Here is a 22,468-nt window from a genome sequence, read left to right on the forward strand (position 1 = left end):
GGTCTTCCTAGTCTCAGGAGGGGCCAAGAGATGGAATGTGTCATTTGAACAAGTGAGTCAGCGGGCGGTGAGCGAATGATTGACCGCTCGAGGGGAGGTGTGCCGGCCTACAGGCCCTGTTTGACTGTCCAGGCTCAGCTTACCTCACCCTGGTAACCAGGGAATGCCCCTCCCTCACTGTGACCTCACCACCTGCCCCATTATGACCCAGTCTGACTCCCAGTTAAAAGTGGAGGGCAGGGGGCCCAGGCAGTCCTGGGACCCCCGGCCATGGGTGAGGGAACCTGCTACACAGCCGAGCCGGCCCCTAGCCCCGAACCCAGGAAATGCCAGGACCAAGAAGACTTAATTCCTCTGCTGCTGCTCAGCCTGATCTTCCTCATCGTGGGGATCAACGTGGTGACTATGGTCAGGGCAGGATCTGGGCAGCGGGGTTGGGGGAGCCCTGGGGTCTTGAAGGGGCTGAGGTGGGGGGGCTGCTGGGGTGTGGCCGGACAAGGGTTGGATTTCAGGGCTCACCCTGCTCCCGGCCTCCCCCCTCCCCTTCTTCCCTCAGCTCTGGAGGCATCTGAAGAGATTCTTGCGGGCACTCTTCAATCGAATTTTCCCCAAAGGTGAGTGGGCGCCAGCGTGGGCTCAGGGGATGTGGGCCTGTCCCCTTTCTTCTATCCCTGCCTTGATTCTCAGCCCCTCATGAACCCAGGCCCTGACCCATCTCGCCTTTCCCCGCAGACAAGCAAGCCAGCTGTGTAGACAGCCATCGCATGCGCAGGCGCTGCTGCGTGGATCCCAAGAAACCGCGCTCAAGAGTTTCTTCCCGCCTCCGCCATCGCCCAAGCTTCCTGCTCAGGCAGCCAAACCACCCTGACTCCTGGATACGAGACAAAAAAGATGAGAAGGCTTCTAAGTACTGCCGGATGCCGCCTCAGTGTGGACGGGCTGGGGCTTCCACGCAGGTTCCACGGAGACTGTGGAAGGAGTGGGTAGTGGGAGCTGGGGAGGCCCCTGCTGTCACAGCCTTAAAGTCCCAAGCCAACTTTTACTCCAGGTAAGAGACATCTTCCAAGCTCCGCAGGATGAGCAAGGTGGATGTGTTTCCACTCCGCCTGCCCCAAGAGAGCAAGACTAAGACCCCAGACTCTGACCCAGCCCAGGCCCCAGCCCGGGCCCAGACCCGCCCCCCAGTTCAGCCCCCTGCGCATGCTCCTGCGAAGGCCCAGACCTTCTCCTCAGCCCACCCCACTGAGCACACACACCCCCCTCCCCCCCCCCCCCCCCCCCCCCCCCCCGTCGGAGACCTGCTCCCGAGGCCACGCCCATGAGCACACTTCCGCCCGGGCCCAGGCCTTCTCCCTAGTGCACCCCACTGGGATCCTGCCAAAGCCCAGACCTTCTCCTCCACCCACCCCTCTGAGCACGCCCCACCTCAGGTCCAGACTTGCTCCACATTCCACCCCCCTCAGCACACCACGCCCCAGGCCCAGACCCCCTCCCCAGCCCTCACCCCTGAGCACAGCCCTGCCCAGGTCCATGGCCCTGAGCATACTTCAGCCCATACTCCAGCCCAGGCCCAAGCCCAGGCCCCCTCACCTGCCTCAGCCCAATCCCTGGGCCACACTTCTGTCTGCAGCCTGACCCATGCTCATCTGACCTATACCCATGCCAACACTCTGGTCCCTCCCCCAACTGCTGCCCCTGCTACTACTCCTGCCCTCGCCCCTACACCAGCCCCTGTCCCGATCTCTGCCACAACCTCTGTCCCAGCGCTGGTCATGGCCCTGATGACCACTCCAGTCCCTTCCACCACCCCTACCCCCATCCTAGGTTCTATTTCCTCTACCTTGTCTGCCTTCAGCCAAGGCCTCTCCTCCGGCCGTGTGGTCTATGATGCCCGCAGGGTAAAGCAGAACTTATTCCATGTGTGTCCCCCTCAGAACTCTGGATATTCCAGAAAGGACTTGGGTACCCTCTCCAGGCCCCAAGAGAGGCACGGTCTGCTGAGCTCTGGTACAGCAGAGCAAACACTCAAGCAATGTAGTGGGGACAGTGCCAAGCCCTCCACAGGATCCATACTGGGTTACCTGGAGTTGGGGAATATGGAAGGGAAGACCTCAAATGATGCCAAACACAAATTTGTACAGTCCAAGACCTTCCCTACTGCAGCTTCCTTCCTTGCAGGTCTGAGAAGAGAAACACGGACCCCCAGACTCCAGTCTACCCCAAATTCCTGTACTCCAAGGATGCTGTACCTTCTCAACCTTGCTTCCATTCTCAAAACAGTGCCCAGAGGTCACCATGCACCATGCCTCCACCATGCACTCTTTATCTACCTCTTGTTTCTCCCAGATCCTGGGTCCGTCATCAACACAGCAACCACCAGAAGCCCTCCACCTTAATGCAACCCCCCACCTTTCCCCCAACCTCCAAGTCTTCTCAGTCTGTCCTCTCTTCCCAGGGCCCCATCCCTCCCCAGTTATCCACTGCTTCCCAAACCCCAAGCCAGGCCCAACCCCCTGAACTTCATGAGAGTCTAGACCTCAACCAAGGCTCTGTCCTCCCAAGGACCCCAGGCCTTCCCAAAGTCTGCAGAGTTTCCAGAAACCCAGGCCTTACCACAAACCCAGGCACCCACAAGAGTCCAGGCCTTATCCAAGACCCAGGCCTCCCCAAGAACACAGGCCTTGCTCAAGATCCAGGCCTCCACAAGCTTCCTGGCCCCCATAAGGGTCCAGCCCTTACTCAATACTCTGGCTTATCCCAGAGATCAGGCCTCCTTAACAATTCATGCCTTATCCCAAATCCTGGCCTCCACAAGGATGCAGGGCAGCACATACCATGGACTTCTATCCCACCCAGTCAGAACTGCCGCTCTCCCAAGGCTCAGGTGGCCTACAATGACCTGCTAACCTTCTCAGAGGTACCTGTGCTGATTGTGCTGCAATCACCCTCCCAGCAAGCAGGCAGCCAAGGCTGGGTGTACCACCCCAAGGATACAGTTCCTCCAGCCTGCCAGAATCATCGCCAGATGTCTACGCCTCCCAAAACCAGCTGGAAGCCCTACCACCCGTCAGGCACCCGGCTCGGGCATGTGGTCTTTGACGCCCGCCAGAGACAGTTCAGAGCAGGCAGGGACAAGTGAGAAGCTCTGTCTCCCAGGCGCCTTCACCGAGAGACCTCCAACAACTCACCGGAGCCCATCAAGGAGTGGGGATATCAGTGTGCTCAGAGCAACTTAGAAAAAGAGGGGACAGATATGCATGAGGAATAAAGAGACAAGAGAAGTGTTCTGTGGTTGCTTGAGGACATCCACCCCAGCCCCATCCCACAGGGCCTGATGAGGAGGGTATCCCTGCTTTCCCTCCATTGCTTTCTAGCTGAATCCGTTATCGCCAAGGCCCTAGAGCTGCATTGTCAATTACAGTAGCCACTAGCCAAATGCCTATTAGAATGTAAATTAGTTAAAATTAAGGAAAATTAATTCTGTTAAAAATTAAGTTAAAAAGTTAAAAATTCTGTTCCCTGGCGGTCCAGTTGTTGGGACTTGGCGCTTTCCCTGCTGTGGCTGGGGTTCAATCCCTGGTCGGGGAACTCAGACCCCGCAAGCTTCACGGCTTGGCCAAAAAAAAAAAACCTCTGCTCCTCAGTGCCACGACCTTCTAAGCGCTCAGTAGGCACATGGAGCTAGCGGCTACTGCATTGGATGGCACAGATTTAGAACATTTGCATTATCATGGAAAATGCTATTGCAGAGCAGTGCTTTAGAGCTTAGAGCAATTTCCCTTTCCCTGTCACCCACCCCCAGCATCTTAAAGCTCCCCCAGAGCCCAGAGAACTTAGCTCTTTTTAGGGTGGCTCAGAAGCCACCCTCTGGGGAGGAGGTAAGATGTGGGGATGGACAGCCAATGCCTGATTTCCCCAGACTGTGAGAAAGAGCCCAGGCTTCAGTTTTCCTCATCTGGTCTCTTGGGTCACGACCAGATGTACGGAAACTTGCCTCCCCCGTTCTGGGCTGTGTTTGGGGCTCTTGGTTACTGAGGGAGAAGACCTCTCTTTGTCAGTGACTAGGAAACCTTGTGTTTTAGGCTCCCCAAATTGAGCGCTGGATTCTGAGGGTACCCTCCTTCATAGGCCTCTAAATATTTCGAGGTGTCTCCACTTAATTTTCTTGCCCATGGACTTAGTCCCAGTTCAGTGTGGAGACAGACCCCTGGGTAAAAGGCATGTAAGAATTCCTGGTCCAGTGTGCATCGGTCTAATCTGTGAGCGTGTCTCTGGTGTCCTGTCTTTCTGTCCTATTATTCTGGCTCCTAGTTTCCTCCTGGACCCTAGCTGTGTCCATGATAACACTGGTCGCTGAAAGCCATTTCCTTCCCCTGATAATTTTTCATTGCCCTGCCCTAGCCCAGCTGGAGTTTCCTCTGGACTTGATTTTCAGTCCTGATAACTCTTCTGTATACACACATAAGCTGCGAGATTCCAAAGCGTTTTCCCTGCCACCACTTGTGTGTCTGAGGTGGGCAACACTAACATGTCCCTTCCCTGAGTCAGATGTCCATCCCTGGGTCACTACATGCACACTATCGGTGTGTTCTTGTTTAACGTTACCACCGCCGATTCCAAGGAGATACGTCCCAGCCGGAGAGCCCATTTCCAACACCTCTCTGGCTCAGCTCTGACCTTGGACAAGTCATGTGCAACCTTTCTAGGCTTGCAGTCTCATCTCTAAACTGAAGTTATAATTGCATGCAAGAACCCTTCCAGATTTAAATGACCAGGGCTCCTCTACTCCCAAGTGAGATGTAGAGTCCCCTATTTCTCCGCATGCCCTAGTGTATGTCCCTCATTATTGTTTGCTATTCAGATCCATCCTATTAGGCCTCTGTTCTGACCCCAAGGAGTGTTTGTGCGGTTCACCTGGCCTTGTAAAGACACAGAATAGTTTATCATAAAGACACAGAATAGCTTACCTCCATAGAAACTACAACTTCCATCAGGCACTACTTCAACGGAACAGGAAAGGATGTGGGGGCGTGGCCCCAACGCCCTGGTAGCTTTGAAGACAAACTACAACTCCCAGGATAGCCGCGAGATCTCTGCAGAGCAAAAGGAGTGACTGAACTCTGACTGGAGGCCGGGCTGGTCCGGAACCACCCCGACAGTCTCCAGAAAGGGGCGTGGTTATAATTTAAGGGCGTGGCCTTACAGGCAGCAGGAAGAAGTTACCTGTTGAATCTTCCTATCCATTTTCTTCCCAGCCTTTGCAGCTAACCCTAAGAGGGAAGCCGCAAACCACTAGCCTCTTCTGAAAAAGAGGTAAGGGGACGTAGACAAGGGGCAGCGAAGGAGGCTATTGCATTCCTTAGGAGGGGCCAAACAGCTACTTTCTACCTGCTGAGTCAGGTGAACCGTTCCATGGGGGCGGGGACCAGCATATGAGAAAAGGGCAAGGATGGAGGAGGTATTTATTTGTTCTCTTTCAAGACTAAATTTAGGGCCCTTCGTCTGCAGACCCATTGGCGGACTGTGTCTTGGGAACCCTCTTGGCCTCTGGAAGAGCAAAGAACTGGGGCCAGTTTTCCGCAGCAAAAGGTACGGCCCGTCTGGGCTTCCTCCCGTCTGTGTATTTCCTAGCCCCCAAACGACAGAGCCATATGGCTTCCGCGGTCTGGGGGAGTGCTCCCTGGTGGGGCCCACCGCCCCCAGCCCCAGCCCGGCCGCTCACGGACATCGACTTCTGCTCTGCGGCGCAGCTGCAAGAACTAACCCAGCTGATCCAGGAGCTGGGTGTGCAGGCGAGCTGGAGTGAAGGTCCCAAGCCAGGACCAGATCTCCTCCAGGCCAAGGACTTTGTTTTCTCTTTGCTTGGTAAGTAACCCTCCCAGCCTTCGGGAACTTGCAGCTCTCAGCTCCGCCTCACCCCGCCCCGGCTCTGGATCACGACTTTACGGTCCCTTCTCTTTCCTTAGGTCTCGTTCACTGCCGGGACCCTCGCTTTCCTCCTCAGGCAGAGCTCCTGCAACTTCGTTGCGGGATTCGCGAGGGCTCCCTGGATCTGGGGCCTGCGCCTCTAGGGCCCTACGCTCGGGGACCTCACTACGACTCCGGCTTCACACTCCTGGTGCCCGTGCTTTCGCTAGATGGCACTGGGTAGGAGCTGCAACCGGATGTGGGAACTTGTTACACATGGCTCTTCCTCCCAGAGCAGGTACGCGGAACCTCGGTCCGGGAGGCATGACAGGATTGCCTAGGACCCCCAGTCCCAGGAGGACGTGATTCGATCCGCCCAGCCCAAAGCAAAGAAACTCCCAAGGATCCGCAAATCTCCGTGGACCAGCTACACGTCACTGAGCCTGAGGCACACGAGTCTTTGGAAAACTCACCTAGTAATGTTTCAGTGCCAGAGTTGCCTCAACAAGACGTAACCGATGTTGGCTTTCCCTCACCACTGAAAACAACGAATGGTGACGTCACCAAAGCAACCGACGTTAGCCTAGTGCCACAGCCGTTGGAGGCTCCGGAGGCATGGCCCACATTGTGCCCCGCCCAGGCGGCTGCCCGGTTCTCTGCTTCGCTGGCTGCGGTCACTGAGTCCCCGTTTCCGGTTCCGGGTGCCCCGCGCTTGGTCCACGCAGCCCGCCACGCGGGGATCACCACCATCCTCCTGGCTACGCCCGGGCCCCCGCGCCGCCTCCTGCTTTTCGACTTGATCCCCGTGGTGTCCGTGGCCGGCTGGTCCCAGGGGGCTCGGAGCCACTCGTGGGCCGGCCCGCTGGCCTCGGAGTCGTCTTCCTTCTCCCTGGTGCCCGGCGGCGGCGGCGGCGGCACAGAGCGGCCGGACGCCTCCTGCTGGCAGCTCTACTTCGCACGCCAAGAGCTGGCGCTCAAGACGCGCATACCCCGTTCCCCTGCTGCAAGCGCACGCGGCGGCCCAGGCGCTGCTGCGCCCTCTGGTGGCCAGGACTAGGGTCGCGGCGCCCTACCTCCTGCGGACGTTGCTCTACTGGGCGTGTGAGCGGCTGCCCGCGCCCTCTCTGGCGCGAGCCGAGAATGCGGGCGCCAGCTGCCTCGGGCTGCTGGATGAGCTGGGCCGGGTGCTCGAGGCCGGGACGCTGCCCCACTATTTTCTGAGTGGCCAAAAGCTCCGTGGGGGAGGACGGTGCCGCTTCGCTGCTCGGGGCGTTGGCCCTGCCCGCGCCCTGCGCGCCGCTGTGGAAGAGGCCAAGGCTGCACGCAAGGGGGGCGTCTTAGCCGGCGTGGGAGGCAGGGCCCATTAAAGACGCTGTTCCTACTAACCTGGAATGTGCTTCTGTTGGCCAGCGGGATGTGGAGGGCACTGCTCTCCCCTCACCTGGGAGACAGGCTGAGCGCTTTGGGCCCGAAGAGCCCGTTCTAGAAGGCCTCCTCGCCGGTTCCTCCGCTTCCTCCCACCCTCCTCCCGCCCCATCCCTGGCACAGGTCGTTCCATTCTGGCCTCTCCACTTTCCAAATCTGTGGCCAGCACCCCTCCCACTCCGGTGCAGCCTCTGGCATCCATCTCCCTCCAGTTCTTATGGTCTTTTCTCTTAGGAGTCGATCGGGATGGGGGTAATATATTTGCTGAAAAAAACGTGTAAAGGAGAAAGGTATGGAGACCAGGGACTGACCAATTTGTCTCACACAAAAGCAGAGACATTAAGGAGGCCGGATTTCACCCCAGGCTAGACCTCACCACCACCGCTACCTCTTCAGTTATTCCCGCCACCTTCCTCATCCAGTTCTGCCCTCCATCCCGGGCAGTAGGGTCCCTTTCTCCATTCTCGGGGCATCCGCCATTCCATCTATCTAAGCCCAACCTCTCCCCCCATCCAGAGTTCCATTCAGTGGAGTCGCCTCCTTGTCCCTCCTCCTCTGAACCCCGAGACATGCGAAACATGCGGCCTTGCCTCGGCTCCGCCTGTCTCTAAGACCGTCGCCGCTCCCTGCCTCCAAGGAACCCCGGGGTTCCGCCCGCCCAGCTTCACCTCCCGCTCTTTCCCGGCGTCTCCGCCCCCTGCCCCGACCCCGGACCGGCTCGCGGAGGAGGGGGAAGCCGCTGTCGCCGCCGCCGCCGCCGCCGCCGCCGCCTCAGCTTCCCAACCGCTGCCGCTGCTCCGCTTGGTCCAGCCGCCAGGCCCAGTGCTCACTTCGCCAGACCAGGGCGCTCTGCGGAGACACCTTCACTCCTTCCTGGGGTCCGGGACGTCTAGCCGGGCGTGGGGGGAAGCTCCGCTTGTGGGGTACAGGGAGGGAGGAGCCTGGAACCGGAGCCAGCGCCAGCCGTCCCCGGATCGACAAGACAGGACAGGTTGAGGGGCCTTCTCTCCACAGTGTCCCTGAGACCTCCCCTTCCAGTCCCCCTGGCCCCTGCCATGTAGTCCCCGGACTGGAGGCTCCCTGCACTCGCCACCACCGCAGCCTGTCTCCCAGCCCTGCTTCTGGCCCTGCTCTCACCCCTGCTGCCACACTCATGCCCTGAGCAGCCCACCAGGTGCTCTACCCTGAGGGAGCCTAGGGGCCGGCCATGACTTCCGGGGCTGCTGAGACCCTTAGATCCTTGGGCCCGGGAAAGGGGTCAGAGAGGGGGATGTCTGAAAATGGTCCTGGCTGATCACTTCTTTCCTTCCACACTCACACCCTCCAAAGCCTTTTCCCGAGATGGCGCGGCGGGTTCCAAAACTGACAAAACCAGGGCATAAATCTTCCCCACCCCGGGCTCAGCCAGTTCCTGGAGCCCTTTGCCCTTTTCATGGCCACCAAGCCGTAGACTTATAGGTCCACTGCAGCTCAGGATTAGTTTCCTTCTTTCGCTACTCCACCTTTTGCCTTGTTGCAGACAGGTTCTGGAACACCAGGCACCCCAGCCAGGGCCATTTCTGCACCCAGGGTCTGTGCTGGAACACAGGCATGCTGCCAGGCTCTGTTCTGGATCCATCAGGCCTCTGTCCTTCACCCAGATGGACCCCTGTTTTCCAACTAGAGAGAGGCTGGATTTGGGCCCTGTCCAGCTGTTGGTCTTGGCCTGAATTGGGCCAGTCTCAGATCACCACAGGTTTAACTTTCTTACCCCAGAGACACCCAGTTCTAGAGCGTGGTGTTCTAGACACATACGGAGCCATACTTCCTTCTGAATCTCAGCTCTAGGACATAGACCCCGACTCTCAGCCCTTCCCTCTAGGATGGAACTAGAGCCTATATAGGCATGTTATTGGTCTAGAGTAAGAGTTCTAGACCCACGCTCCAACCTTGTCTCGTGATACCTGTTAAGCAGGTGTTGTAGTTTCTTAGGACAGGGGCGAAAGTAAGCTCATCACACGAGATGAATTGTGCCAAAGCACAGCAGTAGAGGGCTGCCGCTCGCTCAGGCAAAACAGTGCCGTCTGTCTTGTTGTGGTAACTTTTATTAAAGTATTATCTAGGTTTACACTTTGAGACTTGTTTTTTTTAACATTTTAGAAGTGCCAAAACAGCAAGCTATGTTTTTATTAATTATACAAGCAATAATTGGCTTTCGTGAGCACCTGCCGTGCTTCGTCCTTGAGCGCAAGAACAGCAGAAAATTCCCACCATTATTTTGATTATACTGAAGTAGCACAAGGACATTTCCTTGCGTTCCCACCACTCTGATTATACTGAGGACATCTCATGGATCAGTGCCCAAAGCACTCAATGCTTCTTCGCAGGCCCCCAGTTTGTCGGGGGGGCGCTCGAAGCATTCAGAACTGTTCACAACTCTGGCTTATTCGCATGCCTCCGGTTTGCCGGGGAGGGCTCAAAGAAATCAGGACTGTTTGCAGTTCTGGCTTATTCGTCAGCCCCCAGTTTGCTGGGGGCGGGGGGCTCATGGGTCACGTCTCCTTTCCATGTCCTCAGTTATCCCACTACAGCAGGAGCTCTGGAAAGGTCCCAGCTATGATTCACAAAGAACTAAGTTCTGGATGGATCATCCAGAACTTCTTGTTTTCCCTAGACAATTTCCCAAAACTCTCATTCTTCCTATAGAATGCTCACCTTATTTTTTACATGCAGTTTCTAGCTCCTGCAACTCAGCTGGGGCCCTGCCAGGGAACAGAGGCTGAGGAAGGGCAGAGGAGTTTTGGAAGGAATCCCTGGCTCATAGAAGGGCAGCTAGGATGGGAAAGTGGCCAGAACCATGGCATGACTGGACCTGTGCCTGGGTTGGGGGGACATGAACACTTAACTACCTCAGCAGGAATTCCTTCCAGGTCCCCTTTAAAGCTGAGGTCTTTGGGGTAATGGGTCTAGAATAGAAAAGACAAATGGGACATAGCTTTGACCCCCCTCAAATGAGGAGACACCAATTCAGCAATAAGTCCCACCCTTCTCCCCTACAGGTCAGGCCAAGGAGGGTGAGGGCCTCTTGGTCTCTAGACCTCATACACCCCTCCAGCTTCTAACTGAATAGAACTTGCTTTACCTCAGCTGGGTGTTAGGTATCCAGAAAGGCTCTGCTCCCAGGGGACCAGTCTCCACTCCGTGCTTTCTCAATTAAAGACGATTTATACATTTGAAGTGTTGTCTGCCATCTGTGGGTAGCAGGCTTTGGCAGTCGCTCGGGGAGGGATCAAGCCCCAGGGGCGGGGCGGGTAGGCTGGCGGCTGCCCCCTAGTAACAGGTGCACATTCCTGGGCGCCTCGTCACTTTTCCTGCGCTGGCTGTCCCGGCGGCTCACCCAAGCGGACTCACTGAGCGACGCGGGCGGGCTATGACCCCAGGGGGGCTGCTGCTGCTGCTGCCTGCTGCTGCTGCTGCTGCTGCTGTGGGCTTTGGGGGCGCCGTTCGCCTCGGGTAAGTCTGGGCGTCAAAGGGGCAGTGACAGGGCCAGAGGTCGTGGTCGGGCACCAGGGCTTCACTCAGTTCTCTCCTCCTCCAGGCGCCCGCGTCTCAGAGGCGGAGGGCCGACTCCGCAAGAAACTTTTCTCGGGCTATGATAGCTCGGTGAGGCCGGCGCGGGAGGTCGGAGACGGCGTCGGGGTTAGCATTGGTCTCAGCCTAGCGCAATTAATCAGCCTGGTGAGGGCGCACGCGGGGAGTTGAGGCCTGGCCCACTAGCCGGCTGGGGGGCGTGGCTTTAGGCAGGGCGGAACCCAGGGACCACTGGGGGCGGGGCCCGGGGCGAGGCCAGGCTGGGTGACTGACGGGCCGTTAGTAGAGGTTGGGTCGAAATCGGACCAATGGACAAGCTGTGGGCGTGGCTGCTGGACGGGCCAGGATTGAGCCGGGCAGGATGATGAACTGGCCTGTTGGAGGATCTCAAAGTGGAGCTGGGGCCGATGGACAGGCCGGAGAGCGGACCTCGATGGACAGGCCGGAGAGCGGACCTTGAGGCGGGGTCACAGGCTGGGGCGGACCTTGGTGCCGGACAGGGTCAATAAACAACAGCGGGCAGAGATTCACTCCGGCCGGGGCCGGGACTGGTAAATGAACTGGCTGGCTGTACGGCCAGCAGGAAGTTTACGAGATAGAGGCGGAGCTTAAGCCAACGCAGTTTATAGGAGGTGGGGCTTGAACCCAAGAGGGTGCGACTCAGAAAAAGAGGGGAGTTTCCAGGGAGAGTTTACCCACCGAGCCCCTCATTTCTCTACACTGACATCATATCTACCCTTTAAACTTTTCCCTTCTAGGACGAGAAGGATGAGGAGATGAGCACAAAGGTCTACTTAGACCTGGTACGGAGACCCCCGCAGGGTGGGAAAGGGCGGGCATCCCGCTGCCTTTACAATTTCCTCGAAAGTTCCGCCCAGTAAGATTTTTTTTTTTTTTTTTTTTTTTGCATCACGACCTCAGAAAACACATTTATAACTGAAACAGAAGCTTCAGGAAACAATACCTATCTTTGCTATGGGAGATGCATTCCATGCATTTTTCATTCTAAATTTTTTTTAACACTGGTTTGGGGCCACTCATTTGATTCCGGACCTATGAAAAGGGTCGTTAACTGCAGTTTGAAAGCCACTGTTTTAGAGGCTAGCGTGCAACCCCCTCGTTTTTACAGAAAGAAGAAATTGGGGCCCGGTGAGAGAGAAGGGGAAATTAGTTGATAGGGTCCCAAAGAGTGCAGGTGGAGTCTTAAACAGAGCCCCGGCCTCCAGAACCACAGACCATGCCTGCGCGGCTCTCCTCCCTTGCATTCCCTGCCCGGGCTTCCTCAGCACATCCCAAGACTCCTTCCAGCCTCCAGCCCCAGACGGCCCCTCAGCCTCTGCTTCCCTAGAAGTGGACTGACTACAGGCTGAGCTGGGACCCTGAGGAGCAAGAGGGCATCGATTCACTCTGCATCACTGCCGAATCCGTGTGGCTACCAGACGTGGTGCTCCTAAACAAGTAAGGATGTTCCCAGAGTCTGGGAGGTGGGGCAGGGCCTCTGGAGGGGCGCGGCCTCCGGAGGGAGGGGCCTGATCCCAGATGAGAAGATTCTTTCCCGGCAGCAACGACGGAAATTTTGATGTTGCTCTGGACATCAGAGTCATGGTGTCCTCCGACGGCTCCGTGCGCTGGCAGCCCCCGGGCATCTATCGCAGCAGCTGCAGCATCCAGGTGTCCGGGCCCCACCTGGGAAGCTCAAGGCGCTCCTAGAAACCCTCACTCAGATATCCCTCCTCCATTATCCCCATGACCCTCACGTCTCTCTTACCCTTCTGGTTTTCCGTTGAGTTTCATCTTCTCTGTCCACTTTCATTGACTTTCAGTCTTCCTCAGTGACCGCCCCCCTCCATTGTCCATGACCTCCCCGCATAACCTTCTTATTCCTCTGTGACTCCACTTCTCTGTGATCTCCCCCTGGTGGTCCCTATCTCCCTAGTGCCCCATATCCTCTGACCCCTGTCTGCCCTGTGACCTCCCCAGCTCCCCCAGCCCTGACCAGCTCTCTGGCAGCTCTAGTAACTCTCCACTCCATCCAGGTCACCTACTTCCCCTTTGACTGGCAGAACTGCACCATGGTGTTCAGTTCCTATAGCTATGACAGCTCAGAAGTCAGTCTGCAGACCGGCTTGGGTCCCGATGGGCAGGAGCGGCAGGAAGTGCACATTCATGAAGGCAACTTTATTGGTGAGTGGGCTTGGCTCCCATGTCCATGGGCTTTACGATTTCCAGTTTCTGACAGGCTGATAAATATATTCCCTCAGTGAGTCCCTGTGGGTTCAGCAAGATAGGTGTAACTGTCTATATTTTGTGGTTATGGAAATTGAGACTTGCTCAAATTTATTAGAGATGGGCTGTCCAGCCCAGGGACCATAGCTGGCCCCATATTACATCAGTCCCCCCTGCTCTAGGATGTGGCAGAGAAAGCCATATCTGGGAATTCCCTGGCGGTCCAGTGGTTAGGACTCCACACTTTCACTGCTGAGGGCCCGGGTTCAATCCTTCGTTAGGGGAACTAAGATCCCACAAGCAGCGCGGTGGCGCAGTGAGGCACACACACACACACAAACAAAAACAAAAAAAGAAAAGAAAGCCGTATCTGGCACAAACAAAGACAGGTTCCACATCTGTGTCACCTTCTCTTCTCCCCCCACTCTCCCCAAGAGAATGGTCAATGGGAGATTATTCACAAGCCTTCTCGGCTAATCCAGCCTCCAGTGGATCCTAGGGGAGGCGGGGAAAGACGGCGTGAAGAAGTCACCTTCTACCTCATCATTCGCCGGAAGCCTCTCTCTTACCTGGTCAACGTCATTGCCCCATGCATCCTCATCACTCTTCTGGCCATCTTCGTCTTCTACCTGCCACCAGATGCAGGTAAGAGGGGAAGGGGCTCAGCACTCCTTCTTGCCAATAGCTCAGGTTCTTGCTCTTCACCCATAAAACAGGGAAGGTTTTCCTGCCAACTCAAGCCTTCATGAACTGTGCTTCAGCAATCTCACCCAGGTTTTCCTTTCAGGAAGAGCCTTTGCCTCTGCATCCAGATTTCCCCTCCAACCTCAAGCTCTACCTCCCCTCTGCTGCTCACTTCTCTGCACCCAGTAACTTCTGAACTCTTCCCTTCAGAATCCTAGGATCTCACCCTTGGAACTGCCACTCCTCTGACCAACAAACTCCCAGGCTCAGCTAACGCTTCCTTTCCCTTTCCCCATTCCTGGCATCCTCTCTCCCCCACTTGTCAAATGCCGCCTACTAGTCCCTTAACCTCCTATGTCCCTTGGAAATAATAGCCAACATTTCTCTGGGAGACAGCACAATATGCTAACAGAGTAACCTTGGGCAAATTCCTTAATCTCTTAGTGTCCTGATCTGGAAATAGGACAGTCGTTGTCCCTCCCACATAGGACTATATTGAGGATTAACTGAGTTAATAGAACTATGCCTGGTACTCTGTAAGCTTTGTGTAAGTGTAGGTATAGTCTTTTCTAATTTGGAGCACTTGCTATAAGATAATACAAATAATGTGTTACATATGTTAACTCAGTTCTAATTGTCACAACCCTGTGAGGTAAGTACTGAATTGTCTGCCCGTTTCACAGAGGCTAAGTGAGTTTAAGTCATTCACCTGACGTTACACAGAGAGAGGCAGTGTTGCTATTCCAACCCTGCTTAGTACTAGTCTGATTCAGAGACTGATATCCTAAACTCTTATATTCAGAACATGCTTTCCTGGGAGTTCCGTGGTAGCCTAGTGGTTAGGATTCTGGGCTTTCACTGCTGTGGCCTGAAACACAAAACAAAACAAAACAAACAAAAAACACATGCTTTCCTTCTCTCTGTAATCAAGCCCTCTCTCAGTCTGGGGAAGGAGAGTGATGCATCTCTAGAACACACTTCCACATGTAACTTCTCCTTCTTCCTGGAGCAAGGCAAATCTTGGAACCCAATATTACAGGACTAAAGTAGAACAGACCATAATAGTTACTTATTTCAATAGCTTCCATGAAGTTTGCAGCGCCTGTTGTATGCCACAGTAATAACCAGTCACCTGGCATAGTCTTATATACTTGGTTTCATTTTTAGATCCTTCGATTTGCTATACAGTTCCTGCTACAGGGGTTTGTCCACTCCCTCATTTAACAATATTTGTTGAACATGTGTAATGTGCAAGGCACTGGGAATACATCAGTGAATAAAGCAGGCAAAAATCCCTGCTCTCATGGAGTTTATATTCTAGTGGGGAGACAGTCAGCAAACATAATAAATAAACCCATTGGATAGTATATTATTATTTTTAAAATTAATTAATTAATTAAGGCTGCGTTGGGTCTTCGTTGCTGTGCGGGAGCTTTCTCTAGTTGTGGTGAACAGGGGCTACTTTCGTTGCAGTGCACGAGCTTCTCACTGCGGTGGCTCCTCTTGTTGTGGAACACAGAATCTAGGCGCGTGGGCTTCAGTAGCTGTGGCACGTGGACTCAGTAGTTGTGGCTGGCGGGCTCTAGAGCACAGGCTCAGTAGTTGTGGCGCACGGGCTTAGTTGCTCCGCGGTATGTGGGATCTTCCCTGACCAGGGCTCGAACCCGCGTCCCCTGCATTGGCAGGCGGATTCCTAACCACTGTGCCACCAGGGAATTCCCAGATAGTATATTAGGAGAGGTCAATTACTAAGAAGGAAAAATGGGAAAAGGGTTTGGGGAGGATGAGAATGGGGGTAGGGGTTGCAATTTATTTATTTATTTAAACAATTTTATTGAAATATAGTTGATTTACAATGTTGTGTTTCATTTCTGCTGTACAGCAAAGTGACTCATTTATAGATATATATATTTTTTCATATTCTTTTCCGCTATGGTTTATCACAGGGGTTGCAATTTAAAAATAGGATGGTCAGTGAATGCCTCACTAAAAAGGGAATGTTTGAGCAATAGTTGAACAAAGACTTGAAGGAAGTGAGAGAATGACCCTGGTAGATATCTGGGGGAAGAAATTAGCAGGAGGAGTTAACAGTGAGTGCAAAAAGATCTGAGGTGGGCATGTGCCTTGCATATTCAAGAAATAGCCAATGAAGTAATAACTGAATGAAGTAAGCAAGAGAGAAAACAGTATGAGATGTAGTCAGAGAACTAATGGGAAGGCCTTGTAGACTTCAGTATGGACTTTTATGCTAAAGGCGATGGGAAGCCACTGGAGTGTTATGATCTGATTTACATTTTAACGGGGTCAATCTGGCTGCTCTGTTGAGAACAGTCAGCAGGGGGCAAAGGATGAAGCAAAGAGGAGGCCTTTATAATAACTCAGATCTGAGGTAATGGTGGCTTGTGCCAGGATGGTAGTGGTAGATGTGATAAGTCATCAGTTTCAGGATATATTTTGAAGGTAGAGCCAACAGGGTTTGGTATGGATTGGATATGGGATGAGAGAGAGGAGAGCTGAGAATGACTCAAAGGGATTTGGCCTGAGCCACAGGAAAGATCGAGTTGTCATTTGTGAACTGAGGAAGACTATGGCGGGAGTCGGTGGTGAGGGAATTAAGTTTTGGACATGTGAAGTTCGAGATGTCTAGTGGACACCCAAATGGAGAGGTTAAGTAGGCAGGTGGATACAAGTGTGGAATTTAGGGGAATCAGTCCAGGTTGGAGGTATAAATGTAGGAGTTATTTGCATGCAGTTGGCCCTTCCAAAAGCCTGTCCTTGAGTGGGCTGGAAACACGGTCACTGATTATGCCAGGGAGATTGCTTTCTGGCAAAGCCTAATCCTTTCGCCTTCCCCTCTGTCCCCCAAGGAGAGAAGATGGGGCTCTCGATCTTTGCCCTGCTGACCCTTACTGTGTTCCTGCTGCTGCTGGCAGACAAAGTGCCTGAGACCTCCCTGTCTGTCCCCGTCATTATCAAATACCTCATGTTTACCATGGTCCTCGTCACCTTCTCAGTCATCCTTAGCGTCGTAGACCTCAACCTACACCCTCGCTCACCCCACACCCACCAAATGCCCCTTTGGGTCCGTCAGGTAAGAAGATCTCCTCTCCAACCTGTGTTAACTCTCAATCCTAGTATTTGGCTTTTTGTCCAGGTATCGCTCCTCCCTCCCACCAACTTCAACCTTCCCTTTCACAGACCTGAGGGAGAACTACAACTCCTGGTAGAGTGTCAAAGTGCCAAGGTCTTTGAGTGTTGAAATGTTGCCCAATTAATTTTATCCTCCCATCATTGACGTTGCGTAGATCCCAGACTCTCTTCATCAATACTGCCCATCGTGGGTCCCAAGGAAGCATTCTAAGGGTGAGGTACTATCAGGGTTGAAGCCCTCAGAACTTTTCTTTCCAGTCAGGATGCCTCCTAACCCACTTAAGAACTCTTGGGCTGTGTAGTTGCATTTCATCTGTGGGACGCATGGACGCATGCGCAGGAATGGGCACGTGCCGTGGGGGTGGTTGGCGGCTTCCCTTCTGGTCTGAGAGCATAAGAGCCCCCTCCAATACGCCTCTTCTTCTACTCTGCAGATCTTTATCCACAAACTCCCTCTGTATCTGGGTCTGAAGAGACCCAAACCTGAGAGAGACCAGATACCGGAACCACCTCCTATACCTCTCAGAGATTCTCCACGAAGTGGCTGGGGTCGGGGAACAGATGAATGTTTCATCCGCAAGCCACCAAATGATGTTGATAGTCCGCCTGACGATTCAGGGGACACGGGCTCGTGCCCCGGTCCGGGAAGATCCCACATGCCGTGGAGCAGCTGGGCCCGTGAGCCATGGTCGCTGAGCCTGCGTGTCCGGAGCCTGTGCTCCGCAACGGGAGAGGCCACAACAGTGAGAGGCCCGCGTACCGCAAAAAAAAAAAAAAAAAAAGAAAGAAAAAAAGAACCGTGTAAGAATCCAGATCTATTTCCACCGCAGGGTACCCATTTCTGACCCTCTATTCACAGAGGTTGTTTCTGACCTCAGGTGCCCCTTCACAGCCACTGAGCCATAGGTGACTTGTCAAAACTGCGTTACGAAGATGCTCATTGGGAAGACACGGAGGAGAAAAGAAAGAGAGAGGGCAGAATGAACACTTCCTTAAACAGCACAGCCAAGCTGCTGGAAAAAAACAGCTGCTGAACTTGCACGACCTAAAGTTTCCTTTTAACTTTTATGATGGGATTTCTCGAATTCAGTTTAAAAACAAAACAAGAGAGGGAAATTTCATAATCAAAGTGACTTACCACTTGAGATCTCTGAGCTCCCTGTAGAATTAAGACCTTGGTGCCCCTTGGTGTGTCAGGCTTGGAGTCTGACCCCCATCTCCTCTGGGGCCCACTCTTCTGGTTCATGGCAGGATCCCAGGACTGCACTTCTCTGCTTCTGGGAGACTCTTTTTCTTTCCTCACCTATAGCACAGATATTCCCAGAGGTCTATCCCTACCACATATCTTTGTTTGGAAGCAATTTCAGAGAGAACTTGTACAAGAGACCAAGAACCACACTCTGGGTCCCTTCCTAGCATGTCCTAGACACCATACCCTTCTTATTTGACTATTGATGACAGCTAGCTTATTGATCACTTGCCATATGCTACTCACACTGCAAAGCAAGTTTTGGGTATCAGATAATTTAATATTCACAATAAACCCCATTTCCACATAAATAAAAAATAGGTAAGGAATTTGAAGTACAAAGAAGTTATATAACTTGTGCTTTCTCTGATACAGATATTAACTAGTGTTCATAGTATCCAAATTCAGAATTTTAACCACTATGCTATTCTGCCTTTCCTGACAGCTAAGAAGCTTCTCTGCCAGGCCTGCTAGCTTCTCTTGTCTCTGACTAGATACTTTGCAAACAATCATTAATGAATTAAATTAAAGTTTAAATATTATTTAATCCAGGAATAGCAACTATGTTACATAGGTAGTACCACTTTCTATTGCTGTACCCATGGCAGACATCACTAATCAATCACAGCGTTGCATTTCTTTTGCCCTACCCAGGTACGTGGGGGGGTTTCTTGCCTTTTGGGAGGTCTGAGGTCTTCTGCCAGCGTTCAGTAGGTGTTCTGTAGGAGTTGTTCCACGTGTAGATGTATTTCTGGTGTATCTCTATCCACACATTTTGATTGATTAATCCCTTAGCTATGGAACTGAATGGAGACATTAATGATAATATTACATCAGTTTTCTCATAATTATTGTTTATGATTGTGAAAAAATGGAAATTATATAATTCCCAACTGAAGTTCTTCAATTAATTATGGTGCCTTTATATATGGACTCCTGTGGAGTCTTTAACATTCAAGATTATTGGAGAATATTGAATGATTTGTGGAAAATCTGGAAATATTCATTGAAAAGGTGATATGCAAACTTGGGTTTGATGATGAGATTTTAGCTATAGTACCAAAAGCAACATCTATGAAAGAAAAAACATTGATAAATTGGACTTTATTAAAATTTAAAACTTCTGCTCTATGAAAGCCATTGTTAAGAATATAAGCTACAGCCTGTGGAGAAAATATTTGCAATGCACATATCTGGTAAAGGACTTGAATACAAAATATACAAAGAACTTCTTAAAGTCAACTGTAAGAAAAAAGAAATTTTTTTTAATGGGCAAAAGATTTGACACCAAAAGCAAAAGACCCTTTTCAAACAGACCCATTCTACCTGAATCTGCATGATATATTGGGCTTCCGCATATCATTTCACTTGGAAAGAAACTTTAGTGTCTAGATAAAATATTTGGAAATCACCACCCTAAAAGATCGGTATTTGCTGCCCAGTTCTTAGGCTACACGACAGAACATTCCAGGGCATTAAGACTTGAAGATTCCTGGATTCTATCGTTCTGCTAAGGTTCTATCAAGCTACCTGTATGAGGTTCTAAAGGAGCCTGACTAATTTAGGATGGCAGGGACACGAATCTGATAAAGAGACCAGGCAAAGCCTTAGGGCCCCATCCCAGACCTCCCGGGACATGGGGAGGGTCAGGCACTTGGTTCTCTTCACTCTGTTAGGAACTCAGCTTCTACTCTTCCTTTCCAACAGATCATGTTCCATTTCAAAGAAATCAGAGCCCTTCATAGGCCAATAAGGTCACTTCCTACACTTTACTGGGCATAACCACATACCCTTCCACCACTGCTCCACCATCTAAACAAATGATGGAAACTGCACGACTTCCTTTTCTCGGTGTTTGGAAATCACCACCAGGATCTGGTACCTACTCACCACATTTAGGGGCCTATTTTATCCTTCCTTAGACATGACCCTGCCCATGTGCTCTGCTCCCTATAAAAGGCAGGCAGATCAGCCAGAGGAGCCAGAGTCGCAGAGAAGCTGAGACCAACTCAGAAACCTCCAGCTCTCAGGCTGAAGCTCCCGTGCTCACCCTCCGGTATGAAGGTCTCTGCAGCACTTCTGTGTCTGCTGCTCACAGCAGCTGTCTTCAGCACCCAGGTGCTGGCTCAACCAGGTAAGTCTCCTCTCTTCTTAAGCCTTAACATTTTAACTACCCCAGGTACTAATACCTGGCATGAGTCATCCCATGCTTGCTGCATAGCCTACATTAAAAAGATGGAGAGAATGAAATCTAGAGGGGAATTAAGAAGAGCTGGCATGTCACAACTGGTCAGAGGCAGAACCAGAACTAGAAGCCCAGGCCACTGGAGCCAGGCTCCACGATCTTTCTCGACACCAGCTTTGGGACATGAAATGCAGCTGCTATCTCAACAATCCTCACCTTGTTTGGAGATGTGGCACAGAAGGAAGAACCATTTCTCATCGTGGGTAGGAAGGACATTTCAGGAGTAGTAGAGAGGAAGAAACTCTTGCTGGAGGTTTCAAATGTTGGATTACAGTCCAGGGTAGCTCTCAGAAGGGTGGCTGTGTAAGGAGGATAAGGACCCAGAGGCATCTCAGCATGTGACTTAGGTTGGCTCTAAGCCCACGGGGACAAATAGCTGGGAAGCAAGGTCTTAGAACTTATCTTCCCAGGGTCAGAGGTTTTGGATCTGTAGACCCTCCGAATCACGCTACAAGGATTAATCTTGTTACTCAAGATTTCGCCATCTGCAGTCAACAATGAGGGGCCCCATAGTTCAGCAGAGGAAACTGACTCACAGATAACATTTTATCTATGGGATCTGGACTAAAGCTCTGAACTAGGGAATGGTAGGTCTTAGTTAGAACTTGTGTATTTGCTTTGTCTTCTACCTTCTCCTTCTTCTCTTACAAATGCAGGCTGACAATACACTATAACTCTCTGATGCTTTGCAAAGTGTTTTTCAGATTCAGTTTCCATCCCAATCACTTGCTGCTTTTTTGTGATCAGTAAGAAGATCCCCTTCAAGAAGCTGGACAGCTACACAAGAATCACCAACAGCCGGTGTCCCCAGGAAGCTGTGATGTGAGTGGACCATGCCCGGGCACCGTCAGTCAAACATTCTATCTGAGTTCTATACTTCCCAATGAGTCAGATAAATATGCCATCTAATCCAAAGGACCCTTTACCCCATAGACAAATGAAGCCCATGAGAAGGAATCCATACTCACTCCAGGCTCTTCTGGAAGCTTGGTCAGATCATCCAAGTTCCTTTAGCCAGGAGCTAAAGGAAGGCTTCCCCTGGAGCAGTAGCAACAGAACTTCCTTTCTGGAAGAGAGGCCTCTTCCTCCCTTTTCCCTTTCTTCCTGTCCCCATCCAGGCTCCTCACCCAGGGAGAAAGGGCTAATCATGTCCAGGGGCCAACGGGCCAAGCTCCTGGGCAAAATCCTCAAGACACTCCATTTAACTGTGCCCTCTTTTCCCCACAGCTTCAAGACCAAAGCGGACAAGGAGGTCTGTGCTGACCCCAAGCAGAAGTGGGTCCAGAATTCCATAAACTCCTGGATCGAAAGCCCCAAGCCCTGAAGGCTTGAACCTTCGTACCTGGACTGAGAGACAGTCAGAGCCCTGGAAAATCTTATTTATTTCCCCCCACCCTTCCCCAGCTGTACTATTTTATTATCATGTCCAAAAAGAGGTTCTTTGTTTAATAATTTAAAACACATAGTTTCTTAAACAATAATTATATTTAAGTTATTGATGTTTTAACTTTATCTGCCATAAATCCTAATGAATGTAAAAACACAACATCTGGTGATGAGTTTTCCTTTGTGAGCTCCATTAAGCTCATGGTAAGATGGCACTGTTCTCCCTCCTACCTGCCTGTAGTATCCTGAGGTCCTTCCACTGATCATCAGAGTGAACACCTTTGGATTCTTGGGAAATCAGTGCTCCTGTAAGTCGGTGTGTGCTATGTAGTATTGTGATGGAAATTAATGTTATTAAATGACTATGGTATTTTCAAAGAAAAAAATCTATATAATTTTAAACTACTTGGTCTTATTTTTCATGGGGTAACATTTGGCAGGAAGGGAGAAAATGGCAGCAGTGAGTGACAATTGGGGGTGTGAGGATCATCCTCTAACTTGAGTCTTTTGGACTCAGCTGAGGATTACGGAGAACCTAGAAGGACCAGACCAGACTGTTCCAGCCCTGTGGCTCCAGTCCCTAAATCACCTGCCCTTATTTAATAGAATCTAGATTCCTATTGCTT

At 52.1% G+C, this 22,468-nt stretch overlaps 1 protein-coding gene and 2 pseudogenes across 3 annotated transcripts; all 3 read left to right on the forward strand.

Annotated features, from left to right (window-relative positions):
• The first annotated feature begins 270 nt into the window (after positions 1-270).
• On the forward strand, positions 271-3,236 carry LOC132511900 (uncharacterized protein SPEM3-like; annotated as a pseudogene).
• A 2,087-nt stretch (positions 3,237-5,323) lies between these two features.
• LOC132510874 (transmembrane protein 102-like) lies at positions 5,324-7,292 on the forward strand (annotated as a pseudogene).
• A 3,398-nt stretch (positions 7,293-10,690) lies between these two features.
• Positions 10,691-22,222, forward strand: LOC132511088 (acetylcholine receptor subunit beta-like). 3 transcript variants are annotated; one of them, XM_060133881.1, is made up of 12 exons: positions 10,691-10,824; positions 10,910-11,049; positions 11,661-11,705; positions 12,251-12,360; positions 12,465-12,573; positions 12,939-13,086; positions 13,564-13,773; positions 16,680-16,903; positions 17,397-17,763; positions 20,171-20,345; positions 21,204-21,278; positions 21,684-22,222. In XM_060133881.1, the coding sequence occupies exons 3-12, from the start codon at positions 11,679-11,681 to the stop codon at positions 21,778-21,780; spliced, it is 1,542 nt and encodes a 513-aa protein (XP_059989864.1). In that variant the 5' UTR covers positions 10,691-10,824; positions 10,910-11,049; positions 11,661-11,678; the 3' UTR covers positions 21,781-22,222. The 3 variants fall into 3 exon arrangements, with proteins under 3 accessions (XP_059989864.1, XP_059989862.1, XP_059989863.1); XM_060133879.1 differs by lacking the exon at positions 20,171-20,345; XM_060133880.1 differs by lacking the exons at positions 10,691-10,824; positions 20,171-20,345 and having other exon boundaries at positions 10,846-11,049.
• Positions 22,223-22,468: the final 246 nt, after the last annotated feature.

The sequence above is a fragment of the Lagenorhynchus albirostris genome, chromosome 20 (assembly GCF_949774975.1).
Source record: "Lagenorhynchus albirostris chromosome 20, mLagAlb1.1, whole genome shotgun sequence".
NCBI classification, from domain to species: Eukaryota; Metazoa; Chordata; class Mammalia; order Artiodactyla; family Delphinidae; genus Lagenorhynchus; species Lagenorhynchus albirostris.

Bases quoted from the DNA above. Each gene is read 5' to 3' on its own strand.
- LOC132511088 (XM_060133881.1), top strand. From the start codon at position 11,679: ATGAGCACAAAGGTCTACTTAGACCTG. The intron at 12,574-12,938 runs GTGTCCGGGCCC...CACTCCATCCAG, and splicing joins GCAGCAGCTGCAGCATCCAG to GTCACCTACTTCCCCTTTGA. The intron at 21,279-21,683 runs GTGAGTGGACCA...TTTTCCCCACAG, and splicing joins TGTCCCCAGGAAGCTGTGAT to CTTCAAGACCAAAGCGGACA.